Genomic DNA, 13072 nt, shown 5'->3' with positions numbered 1-13072 from the left:
CAGGTCTCTCGCTTTGAGAAGGTTTTTCAGCCAGCCCTGCTATGCTAGTTGTACTACAAAGAAAAGCCTATACTGTAAAGCTTCAGATCTTGGAAGTTCTTCTGCATGATTAAATGAAAGTGTATGAGTGATCCTCTCACTCCTAATATACTAACATTCTTAAAGCTCTATGGGGGCCTAGTTTGAAGAAAATAGGCCTTATATCAGACCAGTTCTAAGAGAATGAATAACAAACAGCCCAGCCCAGCATCAAGTATTATCATTTAGTCAGCAGCTTCTTAATCACACAGTCAGTTCAAACTCATACATAGCTATAGAAATGAAAGTATCTTCAGACTGCCTTCCTCCCCTACACACTTTTTTTGTACCTCTTACACCTACATAACACCTTCATATTTTTCATGAGTAAAACAGTACTATGTTTTAATCACATATGGAAAAGCAACTGACCTGAAGAGCATAGGCTAGAGAGAAGACTTTTCCCAGGAAAAAAAAAATACAGCTTTCCCATCCAGCACTCCAGAACCTTACTAACAAGCAAAAGAAATTTAGATGCTCAGCTTCATAAGGTGTGTTAATGAGCCTCGTAAGTAGCAGCAGCTGAGCCTGAAGAGAGGCTGGTGCATAAATAGGCAGGGGAAGGAAGGACAGAAGAAAGAAAAGAAAGAAAGAGAATGAAGAAATGAAGGGTCTAGTGTGGGTCACTTGATTTGCTTTTTATTTGGAAAGGAGGTTGCTGGGGGTTTTTTTGTTCACTAGCTGCAGCAACTTTACTAATATCTTACTAGGTCTAAGGTGTAAAGTATGCCTTTAAAATGTAGGATTTTTCTTTGAGTCTCATATTTAACTTTACTAACATCACTAATATTTCTTAATGGAAATTTAGAGTAGATTGACTCTTAGAAGCATCAATATGGCTATAATAGCAATTGTGGGAGGGTTTTGCTCTCTGAGAGTCAGTTTAAGGTCTAAAGCTATTGTGAAAGCTTTTGGAATAACTGTTTTAAACCTACTGGTTCTTGCTTCTTACCACCTAATTGCCCAGTACATTGTATCTCTCTTCTATTAGAATGAAATCAGTTGCTTCTGTAGAAGCAAAAATAGGTTTTCTGTATGCTCTGAGTAAAGAAGCATATATGTGAACACAAAAGTAGAAGTGAATATGTTCTTGTTCAATATATCAAAAAGCTAAACTTGTTTGAAAATCAGCTTTGTTAAAACATAAGCTTTGAATGTTTTTAATACTGTGAATGTGAAAAAGTATTTACAGCATACCACAAGCACACCTGAGTGATTAAATCTAGAAGAAAAGTCTGACTTTAGACTGTTTGTGAAAGAGGGCTAGATAAATTTGACAATCTGTCAGAGTCTCTGCAGTGAAAGAAAGGGAGGTGAACCATTCTTGTATAGATACCCTTGCCAGTGGAAGTATCTCTTGAGCTCTCATTTTTTTTCTGTCTACCTATTCCTAGTTTTAGATTTAATATGGGAAAGGATTTAAGATCATGACAACTCCTTGTTTTCTTAGGTCCTCTTCCCCTTTCTGTTTCTTCTTCTATCACTAGCAGAAGCATGCATAGACTTCCTAGGTTATCAGGAAGGTAGGAGGCTTTAGCTAGTGCCCCTTAGTCCCACATCAGTAGTGTAATGATAGTTGCTTCAACCAACTGCTGCACAAAGCTATTAGGTTTCTTCTGTCTTGTTAAAAGTCAGAAGGAGGAAAAAAAAACCCAGTAACCATCAGAATCATGTTCCTCTTCCCTCTGTGCAACCATATGTGTAGGGGCAGGTTTGTCAAGTGACTCATCTAAGGGGAATGAATTGCCTGTCTATAGGGAGGTGTGCGTGAAGGACTGCGCCCATCTGCTGTTATTCCTTGGCATGTCTGCTTTCAGTTACATGGATAATTTCCTTCTAATACCGTAGTCAGCATTTTCTACCTGAACAGTTAACCTCAGTTTCTTTCTAAACACTTGTACTCGCAAAGGTCCACACCAGTTATGGATTGTATCTGTTAAGTTGGATGGGTAATTCTAAGGGCAATCTTGTTTGGTACTGTGTAGAACACATTATATAACTTGTATTGTCTTAGTTTTCCTGTTGATATGGTATATCTTCCACATCCTTTAATATCTAACTAATTTTCATCCCATTTAAAATGCCCTAAGAACACTTCCCGTTAATTCAATGGAAGCTATGTGTAAAGCTAGCAGTCCTTTTTCCTTTGGGTATTGTGAGTCAGAAGCAAGGGTTTCACTAAAACAAAAATACAATCCTTTTCTATAGAAACAACTTCCTAAGCATCCTGAAATAGTATACAGCCTATCATAGTTCACACCATGCATTTAATCCGTACAGCATATAATTTTGGATCACAAATACGGTGTTTATGGATGACAAAATTTCCGTTCTCTAAAGACTTGTTATTTCAGCTATGTTATGTTGTTTTTCATGCCTGTTGGTCAGCAACTCACATTTCCAGCTTAAGGAACCCTGCGGCAGAGAGTTTGTTCATGGATACCATTTTGTCAGTTCAATTAATCTGGGTTAAACTCACTTTCAAACTATTTATTTGTTCTGAATGTTTTCTTCTACTCACTCCTATTCGTCAAATCATAATTTTACCCTCCAGCAAGAAGAAAACATATAGCTTACTGACTCAAGGATAGATGTGTTTTCCTTCTGTCTGTCCCATTGATACATTTCAGGAACTCTTTCAAGCTTTTTCTGCCCTTAAGGACTGGGTTACGCTTCATCTTCTTGATTATACACCTCTTTCATACTGCTGTAAACACTAAGTGAACTGACATTTCTTCTCTGTTCAAGACTTGCTGGGTTTAAATTGATTGATGGGTTTCTCTGTATTTCTCATATACTGCATCCTCTTTATAGATCAATATTTATCTTCTTTTCATGAGAATTTATCTTATCGTGGTGTCTTTAAGAAGAATTGAGGAAACATTCTTGAGAGCAAGGTGTCAGCACTAGCACATAGTAAAGTGAAGTTCCCATGTATATGTGATCACATCCACAGGAAGCTGGGTATGAGTGTCCAAGAAATGCTGATTCTTTCAGTCTTGAACAAGCCAATTTGTTTATTAGTCTATTGATATTTTCATTTTTTAATACATAATCTCTTTTCCAGAGCAAAAATTTTAGTTAGTTTTGCTGGGAAACCATACTTTTACTCCAGACGTCAAAGGAGCTGAAGCAGTTTTGATATGGTTCTAACATCCCAAGCACAGAATTAGGAATGTCTGTTGCTCCCAACTTTGAAGAGTAGATATTGCCAAAAAATCACGAAAGATCACTTGCTCAAGACCTGCTCACTTCCAGTAGGTACACAAATGGGGTTAAGAAACCCCATAAGAAACACACTGCTCCGGCAGTGCACATACATATTCAAACCTTTATATTGCTCTAGAAATACTGATGTTGGAAGCAGTAATAAAGCTATAAAAAGGGTGAAAAAGAATGTTGTTCCATATGTTTAGGGATGTTGTAGATGAAAAAAGGAGTCTGAAATATTGTGCTAAATGCACTGCACTACTGGTTCATCGCACATCACCTGGATTTTACCTTATCCAGAAAGGAAGTCCTCAAACACGTGTAATTCAACAGCCATATGGTTAAGAAGCAGTAGTAGGCAATGACAATAGAAGCAAGGCAGCCCCAAATCAAGTCTCTGGAAAATCCATTTTATTGTCACCCAAAGTCAAAACTTCCAAGATTACCAAGCAGCCTGATCTGATTAGACTTTCTTTGATCAGGAGGTTGGACTGGATGACCTCTATAGAGGTCCTTTCCAACCTAAATTACTCTGTGATTTTATGAGTATCAGAAAGGAGAAAATCAAGAACAGAAAACAAATTTTCATGACAAAGCTAATGTGTAGAATTCAGAATTCAAACTATAACATTGAAATAGCAAGTGCTGAAAGGAAAAATAATCACTTCACTCAGATGGGAAGTGATTTTAATGTGGAAAGAATTGCTTTTGGTAGGTGCTGTTCTGCCATTCCACATGAGTAAGGAGCTGAGATAACCAGGCATAGACAGGAAATACTCTTTTAGACCTTCATACTTTCTTTGCTTGTGTGTCACATGCAAAGAACAATGTTCTAGTCCTCAAGTAACCATAGAACAATAAAAGGGGCCCTGTAAGAAATAGAAACCCCAACATACTTTAAAGAAATGAAATCCAAATTTGTTGTAAACTGTGCGCTTTATGATTTTATCTTTAAAAACACCATGGAGAATGTATAAGTGAAAAGCTCATGACCAGCTTCCTGAGTCTTCAGTACTGTGCTGAACAAGCTTCCATTAATTTTTGCTTCAGTCAATTTGTAAATACATTGAGACCATTTGATTACACTTTTTAGACCTATTACTGTCTCCAGCAGCTCCCTAACATTATTTAATCTTGTTAGCACCTCCTTGCTACACCTGTATCAAAAAGAAGTCCTGTTCTTTTAAGCAATCAGTTTTTCCAGTTCTTGAATACCTTGTGTTGATTACACCAGATCTAGAAGCTGGTTACTTGAGGCTGAGACTGAGACGTAGAGAATCATGAAAATAATAGCTGAGAAAAATTTCTGGCTTCTTCCAACATCTTCCTAAAGCTAGGGCTCGATTTGGCTTGAATGAAGTTTGGTGTTGCTTCCCTGTGAAAATGACTAATTCTGTGGTGGATGTAGGGTCCAGTTCAGTCATATAGACATATGACTCTATGGGTCCAGTTCAGACATATAAATTTATTATCACGAATAGTCTAATGAGAGTACTCGATGCTGAAAATCAGAACGTCGTAATTGACACTGTAAAGAACACTTCAGGGGTGTGTGCCCAATGAATGATGACTTACACCTGGTAAATATACCTGTTCTCCAGACTTTCTGTGAAAATACTGCTTTAAGACAACCTGAATTTCTTTTTCTTTAAAACTTCAGATAGGCTGCACAAATTCTAGGGCTAATCAGCCTGTGAACTGCACAGGCTACTTCTTTTGAGCTGTAGGAATTGATCTTTATTCAGAATGCCTACAACTTAGAACTATTCTCATACCTCCATGATGAGGTGGAGGACCACAAAGCAGAACCACTCCTTGTCCTTCTCTGACTGACACTGTGCTTCTTGTTTTGGTTTCAAAATTTTCAAGATCTATAGAGAGAAGGAGAAAAAAAATCCCAGTTATTATCAGATTTATTCCCAACTGTAGTCTAAGCTATGCAATGCTTACACAGTTAAAATCAACAGAGGAACATACTTACATATTCAATAGCATAATATAATCTCAGTATAAGAATTGATATACCATAAGAAAAGATAGCTTGTCCAATCTAGAATCTAGTCTTTCAGAATTTATCAAATACCTATTCCTAAAGTAGTTATTCCCTAACCCGGTGAGTTTATATTACAATTGCTAATTGCAAAGCTATTGTATTATTCCATGACTTTCTCCAGCATCATTTTTTGGAACTTATTGTTAGACTCTTAAAAATCCTCATAAGGAGGAAAAAGGCATTTTGGTTTGTTTCCTTATTTTAGCAATAAAAAGCAGGTGTGCCTTTTTATATATGCAGATGATAACTAAACAGCATTATGACTCCCACAGTGTATGTGTTTAAATGACTATAAAAGTACATCATATTTTTAAGGAGTCTCTTCTGTCCTAAAGCTGTCTACAGTAATTGGGCATGTTTTAATTGACTTGAATGAACTTTAGCTCTGGTTTTACAGGGGAGAATGAGGATACTTTCAGTAGGAAATAATGTGATGGTTTAGGGAAGTCTCCTGTATAAACATGTCTGTGTTTTATCTCCCTTTCTTGATTTTTGTGGCTGACTGTCAGTTTTTTCTTATTTTTTACTGAGTCTACCATAACATCTGAATCTTTTCTGCTTTTTCATATTTTACTGAGATCTGGAAGTAATTTTCTCAGTCTCGTTCCCTTTATATAATAAAACTTAAATTACAAGAGATGACACAATTGATGTACTTTCAAAATTGATTATTTACTTTTTGATCTAGCTCTCATTCTAGTGAGAAGACTTACTACTTTTGGCAAAGTATTTTGGGAAAAGATTGCCTGAAATACTTATATTCAAAATCTTTTTTAATAAAATAAATAATATCAAGTTTTCCTTAAAGCTCTTTATATCATAGTCTTATATACTATTTGCCTTAAGCTTGTTTTATTTACCTTGCTACAGCTTTTTGTTTCAAACAATTATCCCTTTTTTTCATCAGCTGAATAACTACCTGATCCAGCGTTCAGTAGAGAGAAAGAGGTGTAGCTGGTCAAAGCAATAATGATTACTGCCTGTACAGGCTCAGCTATTTACGTCGATATATCAATTTGCTCCCTCTTACTTGAACTTTACACAGTTAATTTTTCTCTTCCTCCTCTTCATCTCCTGTATATTGGTCTCCTATGAAGACATTGTCTACTCAGAGGTGACTGAATTGAATTAGGCAGCTGTAGCACCTCCTCACACTGTCATAGTCACAATAGATGGTATCTGTCAATACACAGGGAAAGTTTTAAACTGTGATGTTCTTTTAATTGCCTGCCTGCTAGATGTCTGGATTGCAGTCTGTATATTCTGGGGTGGAGAGGGGAAGAAAGGCAAAAGTGAGGTGTTCATAGTTTTATTCCATTCTCTGGTATTAATCGGAAAAATAGAACAATGTTAGGTGGATGTAGTATGTCTGACTAATCAGTGTTTGGGTTCATGCTTAAAAGGTTTTATGGTATATTTCCTGAATGTGTGGATTTGCTTAAGGGTTTACTTGTTCTGAAAATTCAGTCTGAGAAAATTAAGAAAATAGATTGATACACTACTCAGCTTTCTTCTTTTTCTTTTCTTCCCATGTGGGTTAAAAATTTCCTGGAGGAAAAGACCAGAACAAAATATTTGGGAGGAAAAGTGGCCCCTGGGTACAAATGTCAAGATATCACCTGGGGATTCAGTTGAGCTGGCTGTCCTGAAGCTTATGTGGTCTGGAATAAGGGAGCAACTTTGTCATGTGGAAAAAGACCCTTGAACCTTCCTATTTACTATCTTAGTTAGAGAAAAGGTTGGAAGAAGGCAGAAAGATTTCAAAACATGTGATTACCTTAAAGACAATGTCCCAGACAAAGCATTCAGATCTAGGATTCAGGCATTAGTAGCAAAAACAGTCAAATTTCCCTTTGCTAGCACATTCTTTTCTTTTAATTGTTAATACACACAGACTGTGCAGTTTCTAAAGAAAAAATGGATTAAAAAACAACAAAAATCCTTTGGGGCAGTATGGAAAATACATGTAGTGTAGCCGGTTATTTCCAGTGCTTTCCCTTGTCATAAATTTTTACAGAGCACAAAATTTCACTGGTAATGAGAGAGCAGAGAAAGAGGAAAGTAAGAGTAGTACAGAACTAAGCAAAAGATGTTCAAGACAATGCAGAATTAACTGTGTAGTACTTTCCTCTGAAATTGGAATAGATTTGGGAAAGTAATAAGTTGCTAGTATCTTAGTTCAATGACACAATATGTCATGGTATGATTTTACTGTCATTTACAAAACTGCATCACCTGTCCAGGTTCTTCATTTAAAAAAATTGATACGTATCCCTGATTCAAATATTGAAAAAGCAGTAGTACTAGGTGTCCTATGGGGAGAGTATATGGGGAGAAAGTTGGCCTTGCATTTTTAATCTATGCTATTCAACCTTAAATTGAGTATCAAAATCTATATGCAGGAATCCTACCTTTCATAGCATGTTTATAGGTCAGTTTTACAAAGCAGCTCAGTTCTTTGCAGTGCTCAAGAAATTTTCATCCCATTATGCTTACCACAGCTATAGAAAGTAAATATGGAGGTACACGAACGATCAGTCTATTCCTTTGGCCCAAGACAGTTGCAAGTATATGTATGTCCTTCCTAACAGATACTTTTCTAAACCATTTTTAGACCTCTAAGGACAGAGATTTTCTTTATTCTATTCCAGTGCTTGACTTTCAAAGGTCTTCATCACACTGCATCTTCTACCTAAAAATCCCAGAAATTTGGTAGGCCTAATTAGGAATGATCAATGTTTTCTCTATCTGAAGCTGGTTTGATAGATATTGTACAAAATCAATTTATTAAGTGTCTTTCTCTGCAATAGTCGTTACATATTAAAAAAAAGAAAAAGCAAAACAAAGCAAAATCAGTAAAAATAACTCATTATGGGAGTCGTGGTCTTATTTCCCTTTTCATCTTTGTTGGACTTTTTTTCCAGGCAGACTCTATCTTCCAAGAAGTACTGTTACACCTCATTCAGATGTGATACAGCAATGAATTATGAAACTGTCTGTCTTTGAGATGTGGCCCAGGGTGATAACAGAGGAATGAGGTAGACCATCAGGAATAATGTTTCTTTTTGCTGGAAGCAGTCTTTCTGCCCGAAACATTATGCATCCTTTTTTCTTTTCCTTCTCTCTGTGTGTGTGTGTTTGTGGATTTTCAATGATTGATTGCGATCTAAAATGTTTTAAATATAAAAAAATAACCTGAAGAGGAATATAAATGTAGATACTATGTTTGGCTCTTGTTATTCTGAAAATCTGGCTACTTCTTACAATCCGATGTTGCTCATGTGTGGCCCTCAGTGTGCATTTACACCAACAGCAGCACATACACTCCGTCTTCCCTGTTATTGTGTTACCTAGCATAACTTTATAACATAACAAGACTTAACCTAATAAAGCATAATGTTGCTTGTCAAAGAGAGTATCGAATAAGATAGCTAAGATCAGGTGTTTGGCATGCATTTAGGTTGCTAATATGCACTTAGGAATAGTATGACTGTTTAACAGATGGTATATTTGCTAACTTCAGTGTTTCTGCAGAGATCTATAAATAAATTATCACCTAGTTCCTACATAATTCCTTCCATTCTTTGCCCATATTTATCTCACTTTATGAACAATGAGTTGCCTCACACTGCATTGCTCTATCATCTGTGAGTTTTAAGAAAAAAACCAACTTTTTTCAGCCCTTTGCGCCTTGGCGGATTACTATCGGTATAGCACAATTAATCAGTCAAATGAGATAATGGGGTCATGTAGAATAAGCAAAACGCTCAGGTGAACATGTGATTCTTCAAAGTGAAGTGTGTAGACATATGGACTCAGTTGTGTGGCAACAAGTCATCATCTTCAGCTGGGAACATTTGCAGACCTAAGCAAGAAAAATACATGCTTAGAGCAAACAAAATGTGTTATTCTGTGGAAACCGAATTAGAGAATGACAGGACTGTCTCTGATAGAAGTTGAAATATTTGAGATGATGGAGGCTCAGTGCCTCACCAGGTGTAAATACAAGAATGGGGATGGAATAATGGGACAGATCTCTAGCTGGTCTAAGTCATTATTACTCCATGGAAGTCAACAAAATTATGGTGATTTATGCCAGCAGAGGGTATGGCCTGCAAGTCTTCAATGTAGATATCTAATTACCGTAAAATCAAAAGGTAACAGAATGGCTTTTTCAGATGAGAATGGGCATCAGGGTAGTTTTACTGAATACTGAGCTGCAATTAAAAGAAGGCAAGCAAACCCACAGTGATCAGTGAGTTGTTTAGTTGAAGTGATGGATGATGACATACGGAGATAGGTACAAATGGAATTGATGTATACAAATACTTCCTGCTAAAGTACTCGTGTTACTGAATTAATAGGCTTGATGATCAGTCACACAGTATGGCAGTATGATTCTTCAGTGTTTTAATGTCAAACACTGATATAATTGCTGGTTGCATTGTGAATGTGTATCTCATCTACTTCCTTCACGCCTGCCTTCATTACCTACATATCAGACCTTTTTTCTTAATATAAAATTACTTTATAAGTGTTAGAATAGTAGGTTTCACTTGCACAATACCGTGTGTGAAAACTTGATAGGTTACCCTGGGGTTAGGGAGTTATTTTTTAAATATATACAGTAAGAGCAAAAATCTAAGTAGCAACTCATCACAAGTAGCAGCTCATTTGTTTTGACCTCTTGATGATGTGTTTCAAAATCTTTAAACTGTGCAGGTATAGTTATATCGCTTCCAAACCACATACTGATCAAGGACACCTTTGAAAATTTGCAGAATGTTCATTGTTCTCACTTCATACGTAGTTTAAAGTAGATTGAGACAAATTTTCCTTTTCAAGGTGTAATTTAGCAGGCAAGATAAGAATTAATTCAGGGAAATAAAATATGTCAAAAGAAAATATGACAAAAGATATTCTTTTTGTGTCCAGATTAAAATCCTTTCTGTTCATACCTAATCCACAGATCCTTTCCAGTTTGGGCTGTTCTTACGAGCCCACGTATTTGGATTTTTTTGCTCAACCAAATTGCGCAGATTGTTTTCTTGGGCCTTTCCAACTGTGTTAGTATCACAATCACAATACTAATAGCTAAATTCTAAAAAAATAAGATTCATTTAAGTAGATAACTGCAAATGAAGGTAAAAAAAATTTCTTGAAAGATATAACTCATGTCAGTATGGCGTTGACAGTGTATGGAGTAGAGAAGAACTATGTGGCACTGAAGTGTTACAGAGCTGACACTGAAATAAAGAGAAGCCTGCCTGGTGTGGCAGTGGCCAGAAGCCTGGCCTGGGTGGTCCAGTGATAGGAGGATAGGATAGGATTTAAGTAGTGAGGGATGAGCACTAAAATTCTGAACATCTGTTTTCAACTGCCCTGTTTCTAATAACTCCATCAGAAATGTCACAGTGTTCTAAATTATGGAATGGAAATGCCTTAGTGGCTATTTCATGATATTTTCAAATATTTCCATCCATTTTGCTCTCGTCTGAAGCTGAAAACATGAGAAAAGTTGTCTTAATCATATTTCTGCATTTCTGGTGGCTGCATTTCTTCTGCTGTCCATGGCAGGGTTGAGAAATAATAACACTTCTAGGGGAGAAAGGTGTAGGCCTGGGGATTTCTATTACTTTTTAATATGTGGAGACTGTTTGAATATGTCATTGAAGCAGTTGTGGAATTTTTGAAATTCTGGGTAGAGTTACTGTTGCATTTTTATAAGGTAGACCCAGGATTTACACAGCACAGTTCATTCTAAATTTAAAGGTAGACACAGATGATTTTTTTTTATGTCTTCCATTTGCATCAAAAAGAAAATATTTGTTAGAATGAAGGCTCAGTGGTTTGGATATGGGAGAAAAAGATAAAACGAACTTAGCGGTAGGTCCTTGAACAGTAAGCCAAATCAGAATGCTGTTTCATAGAAATATCACTATGTTTGAGATAGCCCAATTTAACCAGTTCCCTCAAAAGACTGAACTGCATTCTTACAATGGCCATACTTCCAGATTATAGAGATAACTCAGAACTAACTATAATCTCTATCAGTTTTCAGGAGAACTTTCTGATTCTCTTAAGTCAGAATTTTTGCCTTTTATTAGTCTTTAGGCGACAGTACAGGACAGGAACAAGGTAGAATTTGATGGCACAGAATGTTTCCAGTTCCATGCAAGGCTTCACTGATTGTATTTATATGGCGATGATTAAGGCATGCATAAGGCATACATAAGTAGCTTGACTTTTAACCAAATAATGCTATTTGTTACATTTTATTTTTATAATGCAAAAGTACTGTAGATACAAAAATAGAAAAACATATTGTATTTGAAGAATGAACATAGGACATTTCTGTATTACTAAGTAGCAAACAAGAAAACTGAAGCATTTTACTGTATGAAATTGTTACAGACAATTAGAGAAAGTCCAATTTATCACCCTGCATAATTACTAATAGTTCATCTGAATTAATGCAATTTCATGCTTTCATGAGCTTTTGATTTTTTCATAAATATTTTGTCATTACATAATCCCAAATATTATAGCTGTAATTACTTATTATTGAAATAGATAATGAGTGTGAAGACATTAGAAGTAAGAACAGTTTACAAATTAGCAATGTTCCTAAGGACATATTAATAAACTTTTTCACATTTCCATTGAGATCTGTCTATTTATGAGAAATCATACCTGTTCAAGTTTCTTCTGTTTATTTTATTGGGTATGATACGTTACAATATGATTTGTATTACTGGATATGACATATCACAATACAACTTACCTTGCAGGGGAAGGTGGTAAAAATTATAAACTCAGCAGTTCTTAAGAGAAGCTCATTGTTATGATTTGCTATAAGCATTTTTAGCATCTATGATTATGGGCTGACTATTATTTACCTTCATTTTTCTGTGACTGTAATGAATTATGTGGTCCACTGGTAAGCGTAGGTTTAAATTCCATGTCTGATTCAGAGGAGTCAAGTCTGTTAGACACCCAAATTGAAAAACTTGATCTTTATTAGATCCTTAAAACTGGGCTATCTTATCTCAAATTCTAGGAGGTCCCCTATTTGGGTAGATTTGGGGGTTGTTTTGCTCTTTGATATATGTGAAGTCTTAAGCACTTTCACTGGGCTGTAACACTTTTAGATTCAGACTGTGCACACTGACAAAAGGTCATGATTATCTGTTTCGGATTGCTCCAGAAGACCTCCAGGTATATATAGCCTTACTTTTTGTTTCTACTTGGTATTGTTATATTGAATAACCTTTTAGGCAGATCAGTACAAATCTCTTGCAGTTTGGTTACTAATAGGGGGTGTTATTTTTAAAACATCAAAAATTCTAGAGATGAAAAAATATTTCTATGTTCTAACATGGGAAGTTAAACATTATATTATATGCTGCTCAGCTTAATCCTGGGTAGGTTTAATTGACCTCAGCAGGGCTTTTTGCTTAGTTTTCAGGATTTGGCGCAGAATAAAACCTAATGCTGCTATATTAAATCACATGAAAAATACTACTTAAAACAGTACGGTAGGACTGCATTCAAAGCCCTCAATGAACTAATAATGGAAAGGAATGGATAACTGTCAGTTTAAGTAATCCTTCTGAACTGCCTCATATGACTTGTTTAGACAGAAGCTAGTCAATAATACAATAATGCATACCACACTCTGCAGTTTACTAAAAATACTTGTAACTTAATGTTTCAACATTTGAAATAAAA

The 13072-nt window shown here is 35.9% G+C and overlaps 1 protein-coding gene across 1 annotated transcript in view; it reads right to left on the bottom strand.

Annotated features, from left to right (window-relative positions):
- CNTN6 (contactin 6) overlaps nt 1–13072 on the bottom strand; it is a 164021-nt gene that overhangs the window by 67214 nt on the left and 83735 nt on the right. The window contains exon 5 of the mRNA XM_026111054.2: nt 5064–5159. Coding sequence (XP_025966839.2) covers nt 5064–5159 — 96 coding nt within the window. The remainder of the gene's footprint in view (nt 1–5063; nt 5160–13072) is intronic.

The sequence above is a fragment of the Dromaius novaehollandiae genome, chromosome 12 (genome assembly GCF_036370855.1).
Source record: "Dromaius novaehollandiae isolate bDroNov1 chromosome 12, bDroNov1.hap1, whole genome shotgun sequence".
NCBI lineage: Eukaryota > Metazoa > Chordata > Aves > Casuariiformes > Dromaiidae > Dromaius > Dromaius novaehollandiae.
Note: the sequence above shows the minus strand (reverse complement) of the source record. Positions and strands in the feature narration are given on the sequence as shown.